Genomic DNA, 25189 nt, shown 5'->3' on the forward strand with positions numbered 1-25189 from the left:
GAGGAGGAGGAGGAGGAGCTGCCGCCCGGCTCCGCCTCGCTCTATCGGAGGCCCCGCTCCCCTCCCGTCTCCTCAGCGGCCTTTGGGCGGGGCTTCTCTCCGCCGTCGCGTCCACCCCTTCCATTGGCGGCCGGGGTGGTGCGCGTGACCGGGCGGCGCGTGACGTAGGAGGAAGAAGACGCCATTAGGGGGAGCGGGCCCGTCGGATGGGGGCACCGTTGTGGTTCTAGGTGTTCTCCCCCCCGCCGCCTTCCCTGGCGTTCGGCGGTTCCTTCCCCTCGCTCCCTCTCTCGCTCCCGTCCATCGGGCCCTCCTCCTGTTCCGTCGCGGGTTCCCCGTCCCGGCGGGCGGCGGTGCGGACCGTTGATGTGAGGCGGCGGCGGCCCGGCTGGACTTGGCGGCGGGGCGCGGATGGCGGCAGGGGCTGGCGCGGCGGCCGGGGGCCGTAGCTTCTCTTTCAAGGTGGTGCTGCTCGGGGAGGGCTGCGTGGGGAAAACCTCCCTGGTGCTGCGCTACTGCGAGAACAAGTTCAACGACAAGCACATCACCACCCTGCAGGTGCGGGCCGCGCTGGGGGCGGGCGGGGGGCCGGCCCGCAGCCACCGGGCTGAGGCGAGGCAAGGCACGGGGGGAGGAACTGCTTTTCTCTTCTTGCCGTGCGCACCTTGTAGGGCTGCTGCCCGGTGCCAGCCGCCCCTACGTCGCTGTGTTTGGCACTCAGTGGCCTGCCCCTTCCGCTCTAGTGCTTGGGGAGGGTTGATCCGTAAACACGCACTAGGGTTTCGGTGTTTGCCGTCTTGTTTACCGGTTAACGGTGGACGGGGTGATCACTGCTGCGCTTTAAATGGTGGCTGTCCCCTGCCGAGTTTGTTGGAAGCTAATTTCCTGATGCTGTTTACTCCTCAGACTTAAGCTTTCGATACTTAAAGGCCGTGTTTCTGTTCTGAATGCTAACTGCTTGGGGTTTTTTCCAGTTATGTACTTAAATGTCTTCATTTGAATCTTGGGAAGTACGATTTGAAAGTAGTGTTATTGTAGTCATTGGTGTAGGACTGATGACTGAGTGCTTCATATGTGCTGCATTTCTTTTAATTATAGCCTTCTTCATGTTCTCGGATCTGAATATTTGGGCTACCTGAATACTACTGTTTAAAGAGAACAGCTTTTACAAAATGGGTTATGAGATTAGGGCTTGTGATCTAATAACAGAAAAGATTCTTAAGGCTTGCTTGTTAACATTAGCACCACGAATTTGGCCTGATTCTCAGTCTGCTGATTTATAAAGAACTAAAAATGTGGCAGGGTGTCTGCTTGAAAGTAATGTTTTTTCATTACCTACTAGTGCTGAATGGTGTGTATGCCATGGTACAGAATAAAATGCTTATATTGTACATGGTCTCAGAAAACATGTTTTAACATACAACCCACAGTGTGAAGTTTAAGTCTGTCAGGATGTCTCTGCCTCTTTATTTGTATTTACACCAGTTGCACAGCATCTTTCTTAGCAGTTGTATGTATATGAAAGTGTAGTTTTAGCACTATAATGTATATTGCTCTTGTTTCTTTATTTACAAAATAAAGAAACAAGCCCTGCCACCGTGTGGGCCACTAGTAGCTTTTGAACACTTTTGGGGATCTGTGAAGTAGAGAATAAATAGTAGGTAATGCCAAAAGAGAGCCTTAGGGTAATTGTGTGCTATTCCAGTATACTTGAGGAAACTCGTATTTGATAGTGAAACTTTCCCATAAAAAACAAAGGAACATTAGGGATGTGCTAGAAACAATACAGTGAATGTTTCATAAACACCCACTTTTGCTATAAAGAGCTAAAAAGTTAACATGTTTTGAAGTTTTGTTACCCTGTGTTTGTACTTTGCTGTTGGATGAATCTGTTCATGGGTTTATTAGGCATGGTGTGGCATTTATGGAAAGCTGATTGTAACTCTGATTGCCGTAGAGGTAACTCATATTTGTTATGCTATAGAAATGACTGGTAGCACATAGGAATTACAGCTACAGCTGAAGTGTAGCATGGAGCAAACAGTTGCTTGAAGGCCATAAAAATGATTCGGTATAGCTGAATTCTCTTTTTGCTTGTAAAAAGAGAAGAGCTGAGTAGTTTGTTATGTTAATATAAGTCTGTAGTTTGTGGGTGTTTTTGTGTGCCTTTTTGGAGGGGTTGTTTGTTTTTGTTAATCATGTTCTTTAAATCTGTAGTGGAAAATCTAAAATTGGAATACAGACTCAGGCCACAAATGTCAGAAAACAGACCTTTAAGTGTCTCCATGCTACCTGTATCTTTTAATCGACTGCACTGTGTTTATCAGCTCATTTGCTTTTTTTTATTCTTGGCCTCCTTAGCCACATATACTTCTTATTGGTTGTAAAATGCAGTGTCAGTTGCTGTTGAATCTTGCCTTACATAACAGAGTTGTGAAATATCTTAATTATTCTTGTTTTCTTATATCTTTCAGTTCCAGAAAAAAGTTGGGCTAAGTTCTTTCACTAGCAAATTAAAACAGTCTTTTTTTCAGATATCCTGGTTTCTCCTTATCTTATTTTTTAAATGATGAAGTGATATTTTTGCAAAACATCCTTTTTCTTAAGATAAAAGTCTTAATCTGATACAGTGGCTTTGTTTCATGGCATCAGTTCAGAGTTCTCCACCAAACTATATTTTGTTCCAATAAAGCCAAAATTAGATAAATACTTAGCTCCTGATTCAGCAAAGGAGCCACAATGATGAATCATATTAAAAGATCACCAAATACTGAGATGAGAGGCTCTCCATATACAGCGTTCTCTCTTTTAGAATCAGAAAAACTATTGCATAGTGCTTAGTTCCAATATGACCACAACAAAAAAGGGTGGTGAGAGTGTAGCCTTCTGGAAACTTTTATCTAGGGATGTTAGCTGATGCTTCCTGCAGTGTGAGCCCAGTGATGGGGGTGAGCACAAAAAGTCTTTAAATTGGTCAGTGTGACTCTTTAATGTATATCTGTACTTTCATATCTGAATTCTAACACTTAAGTATTATTCTGTTGTGAAGTTAACCTGTGTACCTGTGAAACTAACCAAATAGGGGAGTTTCTTTCTGTGCTGGTTACAGATGGTTTTTAGTTGAAAGGGCACTGTTTCTCTTTTCTCTGTGCCCCCCTTGCCTAAATGCTAGCTAGAGGAAAATGGTGACCTGGAACGTCCTTTGAGGTTGGTTAGGAGGCTGTTGGGATGTGTTGCTGTAGGTATGTTAGCATCAAGTCATGTGCTTAGATATTGATGACCTGCATATTGAAATTAAAATTAAGGTAGCTACTGATTCACATAAGCTGACATTTATCTAGAATAATATGAACAAACTGATGCAGAAAAGGTAGGGGCTGGTGCAGGCAATTAATGCAATCCATAATGTGTTTTCAGATCTGATGGGACAGTTAAAATTGGTTCCCATTGACTGAAATATTGAGATCAATGTGCTTGTTTTGATGAAATAATTCTGAGCTATAAATTACTATCAAGTGAATATGCTGGAATTGTTCCAATAAACCTACTGGCTTTTTTTTTTTTTTTTTTTAATTTTAGTAGACACTTTGTTAATTATTCAAGATAAATAGAGCTTCTGTGTGCTAGTCTTTCAAATATGTGGTGAGCTGTGAAATATCCAACCCAAGAGACCTGCTGATCGTATATGGAGCCTGATTGCTGTGATGCACTTGCATAACCTGGAAAAGCTGTCTTGGCTGTCTAAGAGAGCTGGGGCTGGGAGCAAGGGGATGACAATGCAAGGAGGTTCAGTGCTGTATGCAGTGTTTGTATACCTTAGTTGCCTCTGCTGAAGATGAAGCAGTCAAGGGGCAGGTGACATACACCTGCTTTTATTTAGTGACTTTTAAGAGAATCTTTACCAGCTGGGTCTTCCTTATATTCTACTCAGGCCCCTTCATCAGCTCCTAACAGGGCCGGATGGACATGTGAAACTGAGCTCTTAGAATTAAAAATTAAAATAAAATAAATCTTTCTATAGGCACATGAAGACAATAGAATTTTAGCTCTTACAATTGCATTATCCTTTGAAGTGTGTAAGTGGTCTTTAGACCTGTCATACGACACTAGAGCCAAATACCAAAATTAGTACCTTGCTTCAAAGAGCTGTTTGAGTTTACTTATCTTTGAATTAACTGTGGTCTTATATATTTGTGGGGTTTTGAAAGTCCTAGCAAAAAATGAATTGTCATAGTAATGAGAATAATATGGAATTTTATTTATGACTTACTGATTGTAAGTCAAGATACAACTTAGACTTCAATCTTTAGGCACTCAATTTAGTAAATTCTTGGGAGATTAGAAAAAATGTTGAATCCTCTTCTATATGTAATTACCTAATGCTGTCTAGACTGTCTGGATTTCAAAGGCATTGACCTCTTGGCAGCTGACTTTATTTTTTTAATTTTTTTTTTTTTATTTCCAAACTAGCTCCTAAGCTATCCCTAAACAGTAGTTAGGCATTTCCTTCCATTTTGGGTTCCTCCCCAGTGGTTTCGATCAGTTTGCCTGATTCAGTTACTCGGATTGAATAGTCAGGTGAGCTGACTATTCAATCAGAGTTATCAGTCCACCTGAATATTTTTTCCTTTCGAACTTTATAGTAAGTGAAGTAGTGGTAATGGTGCTCTTCTGTGAGACAAAAGGAAGCTGAGGGGGGAGGGTGGTGGTGGTGGGGTGTGTTAGCAGGTAAATATTAGGTTGTTTGTTACTGTGGCTGTAAAACCCACTTTACTGATGGTAAATACAACAAACTTGCCCATACCTATTCATTCAAGAACAGAATCTGCTGACAGTATTCAAGTATATGAACACAGTAAAGAAGAATGAAACATTTAATCTGTAATGTAGTATTGACTGTTTCTTGTAATGTGTTCACAAACCCTAAAGCCTTCTGTTCATTACTAAATGACTACTTCAAACTGGGTTCCAATCCTGTTGTCTGGCAAACTTTTTAGACAAACTTGCTTGTAATCTGGTTAACTGATACAGGATAGTCACTCCTTATTTTGGTTAAGGGCCTAAGACTTTAGATTAAAACTTAATTGATACAAATTCATGAAGTTTTAATACAAAGAGCAAGTACAATAGCCCAGTGCTAAATACTCTTGCCCTAGTCTCTTTGTTTTTGCTTTTTGTTTTGTTCAGAAGATACTAAAAAGTCTTACTTGAATGTATGGGTCTTCTAATACTTGGGTATTTAGTAAAGGAAATACTTAGTGCTGAAAAGACAGTATTGCTATCAAAAGCTGTGATGACCCGAAGGACTGGTGATGCATTTATCCAACAGAGTAAATATTAAAGTAGGCTTATCCCCATAGATACTTGTGATATTAATTGGGCTAATGTCTAAAGCCATGATGATGTAGCTTTATGGATATGGAGTTCTGTGTGGTGTTTTTCGGGGTTTTTTTTTTTTTTTTGGTTTTTTTTAATATAAATTCTGTTCCTGTGAAGGTTTTTTCTGCCTTTTGGTCCAGAAATGTGATTCTTGGTTACTTAGGTGAAATTCACATCAACTGAACAGATTTGATAGTCAGTGTTGTGACAAAAGCAAACAGTGCTCAAAAGAGTTTTTTGTTTGAGATTCGCAATAGAATATCAAGTAGTGCAGTACAGCAGGGTTAGGTAATCTGGATTCATTGTGTCTCACCATATCTTCTCTTAATACGGCCCAAGAGCTGATGGATCAAAACTTTTGAAGTCACCTCTAAGGTTTTGGCTTTTAAACTGTGGTGTAGTAGAACAAATTATGATATGAAAACTAGGCACTGATCAGATAACCTTTAAGGACAGCTAGCTGAAAGCCATAAACTTCTCAGAGTTACTGATTAAGGAACTAAAGCTTTCCTGATGTGTAAGATCAGTTTAACTTTGCTGTTAAGCTGTTTGTTATGAGTTGGCTGGAGTGTTGAATACTTTTAACATGCTGTCTAGAGCTTTTTCTGAAGCTGACTTATGCTTCCTCGCTGTAGACTGTAGGGATAGCATTAATGCTTTAGTTATGTCTAATACAGTGGCTATAATGATTAGTTCTTTGCTGTCTGCTTTTGGAAAGTTTAAGTGTTTTTTGTTCCTCTGGTCTGCCTTCTCTATCTGTTCTGTTTATCAGACTTCATGGAAAGCTTTAGAGGAACGTGCAATTTACTTTGAAAAGAGAAGTTTTGTGAATCATCTCACCTTAGGTCATACAGATGCTAGACTTAATGTTGGAGAAAGTAGCTGAAAACCAGGACCTACTCTAGCAGCTAAGTGTTGGATGACTTTAACTGTAATACAGGCTGCTCTCCAGCCTGTATCCACTTTGATAGCAGTTTAGGCTGGTGTAAATTGAACTACCATGTAAAATGAACTACCAATACATGTGTGTACTGGTTGCTTGCGTAGTTAAGCAGCAAGCTGGATCGAGCAGCTGATGTGGCCTGTGACCCTTGCTACATGCACGAGTTAGATCAGTGTCTGGTCACTGCTCATACAGAGAGCTCCTGTTGAGCTGTTACAGTCCAGCCTAAAATCATCTGGGATGAATGTACTGTAAAATACCCTGAGCTCTTGTCTGTATCCAAATGCAAGTTGAGGTGAAGCTGAAAGGAAAACTGAGTATAATTTAAGGCAAAAGTCAGAAACCCTTGGCAACTGAATTGTATGATGATAACCTGCCACTGCTAGTCTGCAGAACAATGGGAGCAGGTTCCAAATGCATTGACTCCTTCAGACCCTGTTCTAGCCTATTAAACTTGTATTAAATTATGTCCCTTTTTAGCCGCTGAATTATACATTTGGCAACAGAGGTGGTGTTTAAAAATGTAGGTTATGCAGGCTTGGAGAACAGATATACTCTTGGGTAGCTGAAATTGGACAAACCTTATAATATGCTCTGGTCCTGTAAAATATTTTCAGATGGTAATGTAGTAGAACTCTTAGGGAAGTTTGAATGCTTATTCTGGGGCTTTTCTTATCCTGCAGCTTGCTTTTATATTAGCTGAGAAGCATATTGCTGAGCCTTCATGAGCAGCTGGGGTGGGGGGGTGGGGGTGAACATGACCACACCATGGCTCCCAAAAAAGCTCCCCAAAGCAGATGGGGAGAGTTGTGGGCTCACTTCAGCAAAAGGAACAGATACAGACAAGCAAATGTGCAGAATGCCAGTGTTCTGAGACTTTTAGCAAAAAACTGTTTTATTTTGGTTTAGTAGCTCACTAATAGTGAATTACTTGGTCTGATTCTGCCAAATCAAAAATCCAGTTAGGCTGGTTCCTACCTATAGTTTGCGCAGTCTTGTGAAATGCTTTGAGGTCGGCTTGGACTTGTCAGTGTTGTGAATTCAGTCTTTACAGACAACTCTTATCCTCCCCAAATCATTCAAAACAAAAGCAAAAAGATGTAGTAAATGATTGGCTTAAGCCAAATTTATTTAAAATAGACTTCTGGCAAACTGTAGTAAAATGGCTAACTGGCTTAATATTGACTCAGCCTTCTGGCTTAAAGAGTATTTTGATCTAGAAATCTGTCTTTTATTGATGTTCAGATGTTTTTATTAGTAAATTAATCTGAAGTCAAATGAGGCATTTGTGTGTAAAACTTAACTCATCTGTTTTGCTTTCCAGGCATCTTTTCTTACAAAGAAGCTAAATATTGGTGGGAAAAGAGTAAACCTTGCAATATGGGTATGTTTACTTTCCTATTTTCCCTCCCTAGCTAAATATTCTGTTTTCCTGAAAAATTACTTGGGCTTATTAGAACTCAAATGTTAGGCACTTCTTAATAAAAGTGAAATTTCCAAGTATTTGTTTCTTGAAGTATTGTTTGCTATGTCTTAAATGCTAACAAATGTGTATGAAATGCAGGATACAGCTGGTCAAGAAAGATTTCATGCATTGGGGCCGATCTACTACAGGGATTCTAATGGTGCCATTCTAGTATATGATATAACAGACGAAGACTCTTTTCAAAAGGTATTGGACAGTTCTTACTTCTGTGGGAGTTGTAAACTGAAAGATAATCTGTGATATGTGTGTGTAAATGGGCATCTTCTGTTTTCAGCAAGAGCAACATATATTTGTGAATTTAGTAGAAGTGTGTGTCTTACTAGCCTTCTTTTGAAGCCTGACTTTATCAGTCTACTGAAGTTATAGCGAGGTTATTCAAAGGCCACCAGAGAATTAGATGTGAGTTACCTCCCATCTAATGTGACAGGCTACAAACATAACACCAGAACTGTTGTGGTAGTACACAGTACTGATCTCTACTGTATAAACAAAATTACTGAAAGACACTAAGTGACATGACCTTTTTCAGATCTGAACTCTGAAATTGTAATACATGATTGTGGGGACATTACTTTTTCAGTGATAATAGGTATTTGGACTTCAAATCCTCATCAAACCCTTAAATTTGATGGCTAATTGTAGCAATAATAGTTGATCATTCTGAGTAGGTGAGGTTTTTGCCAACCTTGTGTCAAATCTGTGCTGTTACTGTAAGATGTTCCAGCTGAAAACTGGTGACACTGTTTCCTAAGTGAGTTTGTCTCCAATTAACTTGTGGCAAAACTAGTAGGGCTTCTGTATAGAGGAGTAAGAAATTGTGGTTGTATGGGCAAGGCTTGGGTTAGCAGTGATAGAAGTAATGTAAGGCTATAGTTCTGCAACAGCTTAAGTAATTCAAATCTTGTGATGCAAGGCAAGTAAAGTGTTTGTGCTAAAAGTTACTCTTGCCTTCTATCTGCAGAACTGCAATAACTTGAGTACTACTTCAACATGTACCTTTTCATGCTGAGCCCTACTTAATAAAATTCTGTGGTTCTTGGGGGGAAAAAAGAAGGAAGGTTAATTGGCAGAAGTTATTGCATACCTCTGTATTGTATATCCTAACTCTTTTTAGGTTCTTGATCACCTCTTGTCATGATTAAATTCCCTTAAAATAACAGTCTCTAAGTCAGTGCACTGATCGTACAACCTCAAAGCATGATAACAGAATTGATAACAGGTAACTTAGCATCATCTAACTTGACGCTCTTGTCCCATCTGTTCTTTTGGGAAACAAACATCTGTTATAATCTAGCCTGAGCTACTCAGTTCAGGTACCTCTGCCTTTAAAGTACCATTTGTGATCTATCAGTAAGTGCCTGTTGATAAAAGATCTCATGCCTGACCTAAAGTGGCCAATGCAGTGAACTTGTTCTTTGGAGTGGGTCTAACGTAAGTGTGGTGAGTCATACTTTTGGAGTAATTGAACCATTTTATTTAAGTCATTTGCTCGTAATTTCAACTGCTGAACAAGAGCCATGCATAGCTACATAAAGAATATTTTGTCCATCTGTGTTGCTCTAAACATTTGTTTCTAGTTTAGAGTAAATGATTAATGAAGGAAATCTGTCAGTTCCACAATGTCTAAGCTAGTAGTAAGTATATCAAGTGAGAATGAACTTTTGTTGTTTTTGCAGGTAAAAAGTTGGGTTAAGGAATTAAGAAAAATGTTGGGAAATGAAATCTGTTTATGTATAGTAGGTAAGTTTTTTTTTTTAACATGAGTCTAATGACTGAATTAAAAATGTTTCTTTTAATTAATAGCATTTTTCAAACACTGCTTTGACAGCTTGTACATGTGAAGGGGTGAAGTTTATGTTAATTTGATATCTAAAGTTCAGTTGGAGCTAGAAGTTTCTGTAGATCACATTGAGGAATTGAAGAGTTAATTTAAAAAAAAAAGCTATTTAATGATACACCATGTCAGAAGTGCATGGTACAGACACCTGAAGACTGTAGTCCAACAGAGAGAAACATAAACCTCAAATGTGTATGATTGTTTTTGTAGGTAATCAAATGTCATGTTTTCTACTGTTTTCAGTGGCATAGGCTGGATGCTTGTCCTCTTTCATAATCAAGTGCTTGGGGAGTGGAGTGAGTCTTAAAACTTGGGTATTTCAGCTCAAACAGAATGCAACAGAAATATTGGATTTAGATTTAAAATCATATTTAGTGATTAAAATACTTTCAGGAGGATAGATGTAAGGATATCCTACAAAAACTATCTCTGTAGCATGGATAAGCTGCTAATAAATTACTGAAGAAAAGCAGGAGGCTGAATCAGTGGTTTATATGGAGTTATTTAGCTATCTTGTTCTCTGTAGATGTAGAACTTCCTTCTCGTTGCATGTAAATGCTTTAGTGAAAGCAGATTTTTAAATCATATCATTGTGTTCCAAATTGAGACCTGTGTAAGAGTTAATCTTTATTGGGATAGCTTGTAAGAAAATGATGGGGTACAGCGATTACCTGATTACTTCCTTTTGGGTAATTTTAGAGTACAAAGACTTGAAAGATTGAATTGTTTCCAACAGGTAACAAAATAGACTTGGAAAAAGAGAGACATGTTTCAGTGCAAGAAGCAGAAACGTAAGTCATGCCAATTACTCACAGAAACAGTCATTTCACAATTATGCTGGAGTAATAAACTTGTGATGCTGTCAACAACTGGCAGTATAAACCAGCAGTGCCTAGCTGGCTGCTGTGTTCAATGTTCTGTTTGTATCAGAGCCCTGGAATGTCCTTACTGACCAAAACATCATTTGAGAGTTGTACGTGGTTGAAGTAAATGCTTTTAGTTTAAATGCATTTCTGTCGTAGTTTAAACCAATCCACACAGGTCGTCCACTCACCCCCCCCCCACCCTGACCCTCCCCACTCCCGGAGGGATGGGGAGGAAAATCAGGAGAATGTAACTCCCACGGGTTGAGATAAGAACAGCCCAGTAACTAAGGTATAACACAAATCACTGCTGCTGCCACCAATGATAATATTGCTAAGAGAAAATAACAAGAGAATACGATACCACCGCCGAATGAGTTTGACCCCCCCGAAGAGAGAGAGCCTGCCCCTTCCGGGTAACTCCCAGTTCCCTCTCCGGGCATGACGTGCTGTGGTATGGAATACCTCTTTGGCTAGTTCAGGTCAGGTGTCCTGTCTCTGCTTCCTCCCGGCCTCCCTCGTCCCCAGCAGAGCATGAGACTCACAGAGTCCTTGGCCAGAATAAACATTACTTAGCAACAATTAAAAACAATCGGTGTTACCAGCTCTCTGCCCAGGCTGGAAGTCAAAACACAGAGCTTGCACCAGTTACTAAGAAGGAGCAAAACGGCTCCTGGTAAACCCAGGACAATTTCTAAACATGATTTTTTCTTTATTTCATCTGGTGTTTTTCATCAATCATGGCAGTTTTAACCACAGAATTCCCTTTTTACAGCACATGTAGATTTAACTCTGAACTTGGAATAAAACCTTTTGTGATCATCTCCTTGCTTCATGTGAAATAGCTTAGAAAGTTTTAGCCCTTTTAGTACAATCAAGTTCTGTATCTTTTCCTGCAGGTATGCTGAATCTGTTGGAGCAAAACATTATCATACTTCAGCTAAACAGAACAAAGGAATTGAAGAACTGTTCCTTGACCTTTGTAAAAGTAGGTATTATCTAGTTTGCTGGTAAAGAACTCATTCACAAAATGCTCAAGGCTTTGTAATGCTTAAAACCATACAGAAGAGCTTTAATGTAAACTATTCCTAAGAACTTACTTCATCTGAGTCTACTTCAAGCCACTTGTGTACTGTAGCTGCTCTGGCAGCTTGATGTATGGGGTGCTTACCATATGGCAGTTTCATGCTCTACTCCAAAAATCTTTGTCATTTGTTAGAGCACTAACTGCTGTTTCACTTGTGTAAATAGTAACGTCAAATCAGACTTCATGTGGTGGGTTTCACTATTGCCTGCTTCAAACCCTCTGCTTCAGTCTCTTTCAAGGATTTTCTCAAGTGATGTCAATTAGAAATCATAAACTTGGAAGTTGTGGTGATCCAAATTTTACACAGCAGTCTAAACAAATGGTAAAAATCACAGTGTAGGGTAATGTTGCAATACAAGGAAGTTGTCATATTGATTGTTGTCTTATGATAAAGAGTTTAAGTGAAACTTCACCTGAATGTCTGAAGAGTAGGTTGAGGGTTTATCTTGTGGGGTGGGGTGGTATGTGGGTTGGGTTTTTTGTTTTCTTTCTTAACAGGATGTTTTTGATATCGGTGGGTAAATCTAGCTTTTGAAGTTGTTTGCTGTAGAGCATCTGAGCATCTAAGGTGTCCCTAGTCAACAGGAACTGCTGATGTTTGGTGTTTTAGGAAAAAGATTTAAGTATATTCTTGCAGCTATGCCATGTGATACCACAGTATCACTTAAAGTACTTACTTTCACATAATAAGTAAGAGAACTGGTCTTGCTGAACTTTGTGCATGCAACTCAAATGGATTAAGATCTCAAAGTCTTGGGTCAAAATGCAGTGGAATATCATCTAACACATTTCTTCCTTTACAGGAATGATAGAAACTGCTCAAGTGGATGAGAGAGCAAGAGGCAATGGCTCCAGCCAGTCAGGAATATCAAGGCGAGGTGTACAGATCATTGATGATGAGCCACAAGTACAGAGCAGTGGAGGGTGCTGTTCTTCTGGATAATTATAAAACTGTGCATCACTGCCCTCTCAGTATGAAGACTGCCATATTCCAAGTCACGTGTTCTTTACCAATGGAGTAATAGAATTAACAGTATTTAAAAGTAATCACATATAACACTGCAGAGACCTTAAGTGCTAAACTAGTGGCATCTGTGACCAGAGAATTGGCATTTTCTACAGTGGTTAACAAAGCAATTACCAATGGCCTTTTTACATATTTTTCTTTAATGAGGAATAATATGCATGTAGAAAAGACCTACTTAAAGGCTTCATTTATATTCTTTTAAATCAGATCATTATTTAATAACTTATATACATTGTTGTTGGAATGGTATACGTTTTGCAGCTCTTTGTATTTTGTGGTAGATTGAATTGTATCACTTCTAAAATGCAAACTGATTTTTTTTAAATTAGCAGATATCTGAAGTAATATTTTTGCAGGGCCTCCACAAGCCTATAACTGTCAACTACTTTGATATATTCTGTTCATCCTGTATGCCAAGCTGGTAAAATACATTGTAAATTACATATTAAATATTTTATCTGCTTTTACAGTTGCAGGTGCAGAAATATGTACATCAGTCTTGTCAGTAGTTGTGAAGTGAATAAGTCGGTGAAAGATGCAAGCTTTTCATGTGTATTGTTGAATTGTTCATTCTGTTCCCCTACCTGAAAAAAACAGCTTTTTTTCTTGGTACATTCATAACTAGAGTATTTTATTTTCTTTAAGCCTCTTCTGGCAAGCAGCAGTATTTAGAGTATCACCTTAGTGGGAAGAGAATGCTTCCATAGACTGCTGTTTATCACTGAGGTGTTTGACTCCCAGCTAAAACACTTGGTGAATGCATGTATCTTGCCTCTGCAGTTACTTTGGCCTCTCAGAATATCACCCAAAGTCAAAGCTACTGTATCCCTCATCATCTGGTAGCCAGTAAACCGGATGCATGGGAAACTCTTAAGCTTCACTAATGCATTTGTCCCCAACACAGCATTATAAATTATTAATGAGCATATTTTCACCCCCCACACCCTGTATTGCAGGGCTTGAGTGAACTAAAGAATTGGCATTAACTAGGACTGCTTCTGATTTGGAGTGATTAAATGGAAGATATGAAACTTGCAAGATGTAACTGAGCATACTAGATAGAACTGCACTTACTCCTGACTTGCTGTTTCTCTTGTGAAGTGTTTTGAAGCCCACTTAAGTTCTGGGAGGAGGGTTTTCAGAAAAGGTGTACAAAGTACTCTCACAAGGGACACAGTTAGTAGTAGCTGGAACTTCAAAATGTTTTGTGCTCTGACTTTTTTACTTAAGTTGTCATGCTTGGAAAAACAGTAAAGGTGATGTCTGTGGCAAAGTAGAATATTCCTTGGCCTTCCTTTCTCTGAAGGGTAGAATTAGTATTGCATATGAATGCGTTGAATGTTGTGGGTATGTTCTGATGCACAAAAGGGGTAGTAGTAACTAATGAATTTGTGTAAGAGAAGTGTGCCGTCTTCAACCTGATTTTTTTTTTTTTTTTTTTAATTTTCTCTGAAATAATAGATGGCTTTGATACAGAGTTGTCCTGGTGCATTTTTTCACTTTCTGCCTAAACTGTGGTGTAGCTACTTTCTATTAAGCCACCATTGTTGTGCTCTTTGGCATGATTGTGTGCATGATGGACAAAGGTGATATGTTCACACTAGTGAAGATAGTTTCTTGACTGCACAGAGCTTTGATGTGAATCTAAAATTCATGTGTGCATATGTAGCAACCCTGTTAACATTCTTGTATCTAACTTATTCGTGAGCCTTCACAAAACTGAAAACCAGGTCAGGGTCATCAAATACCGGTACCTTCAAATCAATACAGACACTGATAGGAGGAGTGAAATTGGCAGGACTTGATGTGCACAACTGGAATCTCCTCATAATAAGAGTTCCAGATTTTCTGATTAAAGTATTTCTTTTTTCCAGTGATGGAAGGGGAAAAAAACCCCCAAAACCAAACAGCAAAACAAGCAACCCAACCTCAACTAGACTTGATAAGTGGATGAGTCAGAAGGGCTTATGTGCACCAGAGCATATGTGCTCTCTCCAGAGCAGAGCTTTTTGCACTTCATTGAAGTGGACAGATGCATTTCTGGTCTGGAAAGTAATACTAGGTATTTACCCAATAGAATGTTATGTTTGACTGCTTTGGAGTAGAAGTAATGTGTAGAATATATTTCGTCCTGCAGCTAGAGTTTCTTTTGGTGTATTCTGTGGTAGGGGCGTTCTTTGTGACTTTTGTCAATTACAAAACTAACAAAGCCATGTTGATACTAACTCTTAAGTCTGTTACAAAACTGAAGCTATTACTGCTGAATATTTAAGTGGGGATAAGAAAGCTTACAATTTTGTATGATTTCATTTGTATTAGCAAAATATTTTTAAAATAAATTCTCACAAGTTACTTACAGCATGAAAAATACTCCCTAGTAACCTTCCTTTATTTATGGAACTTAAAACCTGTGCTTAGCAGGGTATCATTATATTAGCTCACAGAAGAAATACAACTTCATGAAGACAGGGAATTTGGTTTCCAAGACTCAAAAACATGGACTGATTAAACTGATTAACACAAGACTTCAGGTAGTCATTGTTAGATAAAAAAAGTTACAGGAGAAAAGCATCTTTACTGAAGATATCTAGAGTGTTCTTTGCATGAAATATATAGGAAAGCACAGATAGCTTGGTTTGCTGTATTTGAGGAGGTTCTTACTCAAGTAACCTGGTATTACTGCTGTGAGGCTTGAGTTTCAGGAATCTTGCATTTGCTGGGAACTGTCTAGATTGTATGCCTGTCTAGATCGTATGGCTTGTATGTCTTAAGGAAAATCTGTTGTTGCGAACTTCCATTGCTAGAAACAAGCTAGTTTTTTTTCTAAGAAGAGTGCAAGAGAATAACTGCATCTGTCTTTAGAAAGTACCTCTATTGTGGGATAGATAAAACCAGCCACACCTGCTGCAGCTCTTGAAGAATGTAGTAATTCAATTTCTACTTCAGAGTCCAAGCCAGATGAAGAAAGCTTTGGAAAAAGGTATGAGGTCATGGAAGGTGGCTGGAGCTCAGATGGAGTTTTCTGAAAATGTTGGATGATGTCAGGAAAGAACAGTTTAAAGAAGGTAAGAGGAATGGGAATCCTGCTTGAGGACAGATGGAGGTTAGGAATCCCCACAAGCAGTAAGTGATCTGAATGATGGAGTATGGGAATAAGGTAAGTGTTATTTCTCTACACTTTCTTGTGGAAGGAAAAAGAACTAGAAAGAAAAGCTAGTAGGAAAAACTGAAGGTGTTGCTTCACTAACAAGATACAACCAACTTGCAACAGGCTTTCAGACACAATACTAACCTACTTAAAACTTGATTAGAATATGCTAATTTATGAGCTATTTACAGTTAACTGACTTAATCCTAGTTTGCATAAAAGTTTAGGATTTTTTTTTTTCCTTGACATGTCGGGAACTGTATCTTACAGTGAGCGTAACCTTTACTACAGTTGCATCAAGGAGTTGCAGATGAAGACCAAGATCCTTGGCCCTAGTTGCTGTGCAAGCTTGACAAAGCCCCAAAACTAGTTCGCTTTTAACTGTGCTCGGCACTGTTGCTCACGCTACTCTTTGAGGGATTCTGCTCAACACCAGGACTTTCCCTCTGTTTAGGACAAAACTGTACATCTCTGTGACATACCAGTCTACTGAACTTGTGCTTTTTCTGTCAAATAATGACTGTATAATCTTCCTGCTTGCATTTTTTGGAGCTGTCATTGCCCAATGTATTGAACAGAACAGTTATTGGAAGTGAGTTAGAAGAAATTGAAGTATAGATGGTTGGAGAGATTAAGAACTACTTCTTTGTCTGTTGCCAAGTAGTTGATACACTGTGAGAGATCCAAATTCATGAACAGACCTCTTTTGAGCTGTTGAGACTTAAATTGCAGACCCTTTAACCATCGCTCCATTCTGAAAGGCCAAAAAATCTGGGACTTGGTGTAAGAGAACAAATAGTTACTCATTTTCAGAACAGGAAACTTGAACTGCCTAATCAGGCTTTCCTTAGTGGAAAGAGAAGAGGAAAGCACTTGATACCTAAAGATTTAAGTGCTGTCAGTGCTATTTGATCGTACAAGCATTAAAATGATTGTCTTCCTGGATTTTTTTCATCTGATAAGCTCCTTTAGCTTATGAGGCTCAATCAAATAGAATCCTTTCTTTGAACCTACAGAAAATGTGAGCAGGGCAAAAGCCAGTACTGAAAAGGACAGGGCTTTTTTAACATCAGGTACCTTGATGTTGTCAAATGCTGTAGGAATATTCTATTTGGCATTTGTGGATAAAAAATTTTGGAGGGAAAAAAGTATCTAATAGGCTTCACAAGTCTTAACTTTTCTAATGTATTGCTACACTTCTTACAGTTCTAGAGTTCGTAACTACACGTGAGAGATTTTATGCACTAGTACATTTACATGAAGATAATTCTGTGATAAGTTAATTCCAAATGATCATTCAACTGGGGAAATTACCTTCTTTAGCATGACTGCTGTTCAATCAATGCGTAATATTAAAAGTGAAAAGTGCATGTAAATGGAAATGGATCAATAGAAAGGGGGCAAAATGCGTACTGAAAATCAATCCAAGAAAAGAGAGCTGGTAATTTGTGTTACTGTCATATCTGAAAATTATATCTTTCAGTTTAGGAAGTCACACAATTTGAAAGTTGATGAACAGTCTGTAATGTGCCTGAAAAATGCTGGTGGTTGTTGACAGTGGCCTGGCTTACAAAGATTTGGTAACAATTGAGACCATGGATTTTTTTTTTTTTTTGTTACCGTAACAAATTTCTGAACCCATCTGAGTGTGATGTCATGAAAGATGGCTTTAAAATGCCAAACCAGGCTCAGGAAAGTTGCTTTGTGTTATGCTAGTGCATATCCCAGAGGCTGTAGTGTGAGCAGGCACCCATCAAAATGCAGATTTGATTCTCCAAACTGGTATTATACAGCCCAGATTGTGAAGAAGCAGCAGTTGCTGTTGAACTGCATTTGCCAGTTCAATGATAGCCCCAGGCACACTGCCTGTATGCAAAGGGAGTGGCAAAACCAGGTCAAACATGGAACCAAAGGCTCAACACTGGGAATTTTTCACCCATTATGTTTGTATTGTACTTGTGTCCCACTTCCACAATGAGTGCTTGAGCATGCTTTCCTAGTGAAAATTGCTGATCAGCTGATGCTCTGGATTTGAACTGGATGGGCACTGCAAGTTAAAATAGGAAGCAACAGGAAAAGCAGGGCAAGATAAAAGGAGTTTGCATAATTCCTGATTTGGCTGTTATTAGCCCTTCCACTTGCACTTTTTAAAAGTCAGTATCTATATCCTACTAGTTTTGTGTCAGTGTATTATTTTTTTGTCAAGAAACTAAATTCCTAAAGAGCTTTTTAGGGTAAATGTTATTTACTTTATCAATTTAGTCTTTCCAAAGGCTGTCCAGTAGCTCATTAAAGGGGCTGTATTAAACAGTGAAGAGCAAGTTTGCTGCCTGTAGTTACACCCTGCAATTAGAGTCCTATGGTGAATGTTTCAAACAGCAAGAAGCAATAGAGTAACCAATGTGCCTGTCATTGCCAATATACTCTACCATTGTTTTTTGACATGGAGCAGTTGCAAAACAATCCTCAACCATAAGATGCGCCCATACTGGTTAGAAAAGTTGGCTTGAGGCTTAAAACGACATTAAATTTTACTTTGATTTGAGCCTTCAAGGAATCTTGACCATCCTTCAGTATGTGAATAATGCAGTGCTTGGCACCATGGGACACCAAGTCTTTCCCAGGGACTTAGGGATTTTAAGCTTGTATAGGAAATGGAGCCATCTCTGAAGTGGATTAGGGTGGCAAATGAAGAGAAGGAAGTCTTGTATTAGAAACACAGACCCATCCTTAGCATTGCTTTTTGAACACCTGGGATGAAATACAGCATTGACTACTCCATCCTAAAACAATTGTTCTGTTAGCTTCCTGCTCTTTCCAGGAAATGTTGCCTGTTGGGGGTGTTGTAATACATATGTAGAAGTGGTGGGGTTATTACTATTTGTCTCTGCTTGTTCCTAGCTCTGGCAATACTGTGCCAATTGCACACAACAGATCAGTTTCTGTTCAGTCATCACTCTTGGATATCTTCCAGTTAGCTTCTGTGGAGGCTGGTGTGGTCATGAATTTCCCTTGCATTGACAAATGCAGAGCATTTCATGTTGATATCCGCTCTGCTTCTTTTATATTTAAAAAGTTCCTTGTTCCACTTGGAAAACAAAGCTGTTGTACCAACCATAATGTTATGGTGAATCTTGTATGTTTTGGGTTGTTTCATGTTCTGGAATTTAATATTTGATATGTATAGAGTAAAAAAAATACCAGGTTCACAAACAGGAACTCACAGCTGTGGTTATGGATACACAAAATGTGACACAGTGCAAATACTTGAAGAAAGTTCATTGTTCACTGTACTGCCTACATGTCTTGTTGCATCTCCATGCCTTCACACTCTAAATACAAATAAATGCTGCTGGGGAATGGGATTTCCTTCCTTTTACTGTCAGTCTGTGCATACTTAATTTCTTCGTCCCTGTCCTTATTTAACTGTGGCGGAAGGCAGCCAAGCATGGGAAATTAAGATACTTGCAAGCTCCACTTGTGCAGATTAGGCTTTTTAATGTTTTCTTAGAGGAACAGGCTAAGGCTATCATATCTTCATTTCTCAGTTTCTACATTGTGGTAGAGACAAGATACTAACTGGTCACAGAGATTATGTTCTTGCTGGCAAATAAATTTGGCCAGGGCGCATAAGGAGTTCTGGCCTTGAGAGCAAATAGCGCAGTACAGCTTTCTTCCAGGTGGTTAAGTCCTCTACTATGTTTTAAATCATACTTACATGCTGCCTGCTTGGATTGGCTGTGTCGTTCACCATGCTGTATCAAGACATCAGTCTGAGGAACCTTAAGTGGTGTAATTACATAGAAGAGCATGCTTGTGACTGACTAAACAGCAGCAAGGCTAGCTGCTGGTTAGCACCCCAGGCTTACTTGGTTGACTTGAGTGGATGTAGCCACAGCCCGATCTCTCTCTTCTGCTCTCCTAATTGTGGAGTAGGAAGCAACTTTATCTTTTCCTCTTGCATGTGGAGAAAAAGTGTGACATTTACATCCTTGGGTATCTCCTTTATTGTCTATAATGTAACGCACACTGAAGACTGGTACCTCCTCAGATATGAGGAACTCAAGAGAAGCCTGGTCTGTAGCTTCCTCCTGGGTGTCTTGCTGCACCCAGAGTCCAGGACAGCACCCCATTTACTGGCTGCTTGTTATCTGTGACAAGCTGGAGTAGCCTGGAAAAATCGTAGACTGCATCTGTCAAAGAAAGGCTTGGAATATATCCATTTCCTATGTGCAGGAAAAAAGGTCAAAGGGAAAGATATTTTTGGCACTGTTTATCTTTGTTATTCTGCTATGCAAGTTTTGTTTGTACAAATTAAGGCTGTGATGGAAGGACTTGACAGAATCCTCACTTGTCTTGTGCAGGCCAACTTTTAATGTGGTTGAGCACATGGGCAGCTGACACTGAATACAGGAATAGATCGTGAAACTCTGCTGAAATAGCTATGTGAACAACAATAGCAGTTGCTGCAGCTCTTGGCATGGCATAGCAGTAATAGCTACACTTGCAGCTGTGATGGCAACAGAACTGACAGGAAAGCCTGGAACACTTTCTGGCTTTGCACTTGGTGCTAGCTCAGGTGCTGTGACTACCTTTATGTGGCAGAAGATTCCTTATTAGAGTAGTTGGGTACTTAAAATCCAATCAAGAGTGAGCCATCAAGCTGAAGACACCATCCTCCTTAGACTCCCATCTGTGTAGTGTGTGAAGGGTTGGATTTGAGTATAAGAGCTACAGCCTGCCCTATTGTTTTTTTTAACAGGCTTATGGAGAAGGCAGAGGAACCTGCTAGCACAGCATCGGCCTGTGGAACTTGGTGTTGTGAACAATTCAGGTCTATAAACCGAAATGCTGTAATACAGCACCTCTGAATGGGAATGGACTGGCTGGAAAGCAGCTTTGCACAGGACTATCTCAGTGTCATGGTGCATGAGCAGTTGGTGATGAGCCAGTGAAGACCTGCCAGCAGTATCCTGGCCTGCATCATGAAGAGCATTGCCAGCAGGCTGAGGGAGGTGATCCTTCCCCTCAGCCCTAGTGAGAGACTTCTGGAGTCTTGTGCTGGGTGCCCCAGTACAACAGAGCCATTGGCTTCCTGCAGTGAGGCCTGCAAAGGGCTATCAAAGGTGATTAGGAGATTGGACCATCTGTCATACAAAGAGAGGCTGACAGAGCTGGGACTGTTCAGTCTTGAGAAGGCTCAGAGGATCTTGTCAACATTTAAAAATACACTATGAGACGGGGTAAAGAAGGTGGAGCTGGTCTCTTCAGTGGTGTCCCGTGAAAGGGCATGACTAAATGGACACAAACTGAAATGCAAGAAATTCTATTTAAGCATAAGAAATCTTTATTTACAAAATGATGGGCCTATCAGCATGTATGTTTTAAAGTCTATGTTTGAAGACTGAAGGAACTTTTCTTCCTCATTCTAATCTTTTTGAACTGTATGTTGAGTAGGGCTAGGCACAACTCTAGGATTAGGAATGTTTTAAACATAGTTTTAGTCAGGTCATTGTTTTTCTGTGTTTCTTGCTCAGGGCTTATCCAGAACTCCATGATGCTTCTACAAGCATTCAGGCTCCATTGAGCTTAAGGAATGTTCTGGTATTTGCTGGTCAACAATATTTTTTTTTTTTAATTGTACCTTTCTTATAATTCTTGTTTTCTCCAATTCTAGTCTCCAAAGCCCCAACTGCTGCTCTTCTTAGGGAATAATGGAAGCTAGTTTTGTCTCTGGTCAAGTTTTGAGCTGCAACTCCCTAGTACAAGCACTGATCACCTTAGCACAGGTCTGGCAACAATAACCAGTCCTAACAAATTAAATAATCTTTATCTAGATTAAAATGTTTAAGGAAATCAGTCTAGAAATCATTCACCATTTCCTGCATATTTTCACAGCTCCCTCTTTCAAAAAATTTCCTGAGTTTCTCTGTATTAGTCTGTTTCCTGCTAAGTGATCTTTTTCTCCCATCCCTCTTCTGAAGAGTACTTTTGACATTATTTTGAGTCATAGTTCCATGTTTGGCAAAGCAACTCTGATTTTGTGCATAAATACATAAACCCACTGTGTTAAGTCTCTTTTCTCCTCATGATGGGTGTATAGTAGCTGTTCCTTGCTGTGGGGCCTCCATTTTTTTCCAATTCCCACTATTTTGATTCTTCTTGACCGGCTGTACAAATGAATATGAGAATGCTGGAAGTTTAAGGGAAAATGCATGGAGGAGCACAGGTTAGCATTCAGTGAACCTAGAGACACTGTTAATTTAATTAGCATGTTTTTAGTAAAGGAAACACTGAAAGAAAAAACTTCTAGTAGAAGTACTATTATGATAGTACCATTAAATCTCATAAAGGAACAGGATCCTGCTGTGACAGATTCTTTAGCTTGGTCTCTAACATAGGTAAGTAAGTTAACTTGCACGGCAGTATCCTGAACTGGCCTTCCCTTAAGTAGCCAGATTTGTTGAGAAGCAGCCACTAATGCTAATCCTAGTCAGGAATAAGCAAAGTTTTTCACCATCCTCAGTGGATAAAGTGAAAAGCACTTGTCTTGTTCAGAGCAGGACATATAAGTATCACACAGAGCATGTCTAACCCCCACATATTGGTTTTGGTCCCCTCTTTCACTCCTTCATCTGAGAATCATGCTTCTCAGCTGATTGCAGGGTGCCTCTGCAGCTGTGTTCCTGAATCTGCCAAGAGGTCATATGGTCTGTCACAAAGCAAAAGTAACCCTCAGCAACCTGACCCAACTACTAAATTTGTCCTGCTTTGAGTAGTAAGGCAGACCAGATGATGTATAAAAGATTTTTCCAACCTAAATTATTGTACGATCATATGAAAAACAACAACCCTGTCTAGTTCCATTAACAATCAAAGAATAGTTAAGAAACAATACATGGATGCAGACAGACAGAATAGACAAGGAAACAATAAGACAGTGTAACAGCACCATCAGTGGGGGTTTTAGGTCATCAACCATCTACTTGACACCAATTTTGTTCCTTAATCTAGGACAAGAAGAATAATAAGACAACTTGGTGCACTTCTAAGTGAGTTTTTGCTCCAGGAAGGTCAGCTTGAGGAAAAAGCCACACAACTTGCATGAAAAGTTTACAAATAACAGGCACAGTCTAGCACTGTTGACTTGAGGTGGAAGCTGGACTTCAGCAGTGAATAAGAGTGGGAATCAATCATTCTCAAAACAAGGAAGGGCATTTTATGCTGGGCCCTAAAGAGCAGTGAGAGTTGGTAGGTGTACAGAAGGAGCTAGATGAGAGGATTAAAGTGATAATGGGCTAGATGAATTACTTCTGCAGAAAACATTCTGCAGGAGTCCAAACAGATCAAAATGGTGTCAGCTGCTGTCAGCAAACAGAACGTTACCAGTTAAAGAATGTTCAGCTGTGTGGACAGACAGGGAAAGGTACACTTTGGTGCTGTTGTAGAAGAAAAAGTCTGCAAGGGAGCCAGCTATGTGAAAGAGAGAATCCAGAAAGATATCTAAGGCTGAAGCATCAACCACGTGGTATGCCTCGCAGACAGAAAGATATTAAAGAGAGAGAGATGGGTGCCAAGAAAGTCTGGAGTAAGATAAAACCATCTTTTCCGTTAGTTACCTGCAGATGGTAATATTTTAATTTGGATCAGGATTAATGGCTGTAGCAGAAATAAAGCAGTGTGTCATGGGATAAATATATACTTACTGACACAATTACAAAGAGAGGGAGGCTTTGATTCAATATGCTAATGGTCAAGTCCAGGAGACTGGAGAACGAGAAGATGGCAGTCATGCTAGTGGAGAGAGCAGACTTCAAGGAGTCCATTGCAAATGCAGGCTAATGAAGCTGATAGGAATCTTACTTCTGAGCTTCTCCTGGGAAAGGAACTTTGAAAGAAACCTTGACAGAACAGGTTTCCTCCAAAGAGTCACAACAGGCTCCCACAACTTTGAAGCAAATCGGTATTTGTCTTGAGAATTGCAAACCTGCGTTTCCATGGTACAAAATACAGTATGGGTGTTAATCTAGGTGAAGTTTTTAATTTCAGAAGTCAGAAGCAAATTATAATGCTATTTTGTGACAGCGTTGCCTTTGCTCCCTCATAGTAACAAATCACTTTCCTGTGAGCATCTCATTCATCTGCTTCAACCAAAACAGTATCTGGGGATACACTATTTGCTAAAATTATTTTATGGTAAGATGTTGACAAATGTCTTTAAAAAAATCTTTATTTATAGCTTTCAGGAGGATCAAATGTTGCAGATGTTAAGTGAAAGCTAATTAATTCAAAGAAATACCATGCATTATATGGTTTTCCAGGTATAGACCAATCAAAACCTCTTGACATCTTCAGGAGAATTCTTCCAAACTTTATAAATCTGGACACCTATGAATGCTGAGTGATTGCTAGCACTGATGAGATTACCATAATTAAGACTTGGCTTTATCCCGTGATGAATATGAATGTGTTATGTGTTGAAATCCGTCATTGCAAAGTGGTATAGTTTTTATTAAGGGTAAAAAAGTGGTCTATGTGCAGCTTAATGGTGCCTATGGGCCGGTAGTTCCTTCATATTCAAATCGTGCAACTGCAGGAGGAGAAATAAAACAACGACAGAAGATACCATGTGTTTTACATCATTTTCAGCAGGTTGTAATTACAATTGCTGGTGGCTCAGGAACACTTTAAGGATGAGAAAAAACTCGCCTCGTTTCGCCTCACCGCCATACGCGGGATCCAGCGGGGCGGCTGCTGCTCTCACTGGAGCGGAGCCCAGCCGGCACGGGCAGGAGCACTGCCGTTCTGTGGAGCCCCGGCTGGACACACGCCTGTTGCTGCTGCCATGTCCTTCGCTGTCCCCGTCCCCCAACACTTTCCTGTTAAATCTATGCGGAGAAGAACCAGCGGGACGCCAGGCCAAGGGCAGGCCCACTGGGGGCCAGTCTCGTAGGGAAGTATCATAGAATCATAGAATAGTTAGGGTTGGAAAGGACCTCAAGATCATCTAGTTCCAACCCCCCTGCATGGACAGGGACACCTCACTCTAAACCATCCCACACAAGGCTTCATCCAACCTGGCCTTGAACACCGCCAGGGATGGAGCACTCACAACCTCCCTGGGCAACCGATTCCAGTGTCTCACCACCCTAACAGGAAAGAATTTCCTCCTTATATCCAATCTAAACTTCCCCTGTTTAAGTTTTAACCCGTTACCCCTTGTCCTGTCACTACAGTCCCTGACAAAGAGTCCCTCCCCAGCATCCCTATAGGCCCCCTTCAGATACTGGAAGGCTGCTATGAGGTCTCCACGCAGCCTTCTCTTCCCCAGGCTGAACAGCCCCAACTTCCTCAGCCTGTCTTCATATGGGAGGTGCTCCAGTCCCCTGATCATCCTCATGGCCTCCTCTGGACTTGTT

The 25189-nt window shown here is 40.0% G+C and overlaps 1 protein-coding gene across 1 annotated transcript; it reads left to right on the top strand.

Annotated features, from left to right (window-relative positions):
- The first annotated feature begins 158 nt into the window (after positions 1–158).
- RAB21 (RAB21, member RAS oncogene family) lies at positions 159–19155 on the top strand. The gene is made up of 7 exons (XM_065669105.1): positions 159–558; positions 7647–7706; positions 7887–7994; positions 9485–9548; positions 10382–10436; positions 11408–11496; positions 12399–19155. Exons 1-7 carry the CDS (start codon positions 412–414, stop codon positions 12536–12538), a joined length of 663 nt encoding a protein of 220 aa, XP_065525177.1. The 5' UTR covers positions 159–411; the 3' UTR covers positions 12539–19155.
- Positions 19156–25189: the final 6034 nt, after the last annotated feature.

Source organism: Lathamus discolor, chromosome 1 (assembly GCF_037157495.1).
Source record: "Lathamus discolor isolate bLatDis1 chromosome 1, bLatDis1.hap1, whole genome shotgun sequence".
NCBI classification, from domain to species: Eukaryota; Metazoa; Chordata; class Aves; order Psittaciformes; family Psittacidae; genus Lathamus; species Lathamus discolor.

Excerpts from the sequence above, each read along its gene's own strand:
- RAB21 (XM_065669105.1), top strand. The coding sequence starts at position 412 with ATGGCGGCAGGGGCTGGCGCGGCGGCCGGGGGCCGTAGCTTCTCTTTC. Across the intron at positions 559-7,646 it reads AGCACATCACCACCCTGCAG|GCATCTTTTCTTACAAAGAA; the intron begins GTGCGGGCCGCG and ends TTTGCTTTCCAG. Across the intron at positions 10,437-11,407 it reads TCAGTGCAAGAAGCAGAAAC|GTATGCTGAATCTGTTGGAG; the intron begins GTAAGTCATGCC and ends CTTTTCCTGCAG.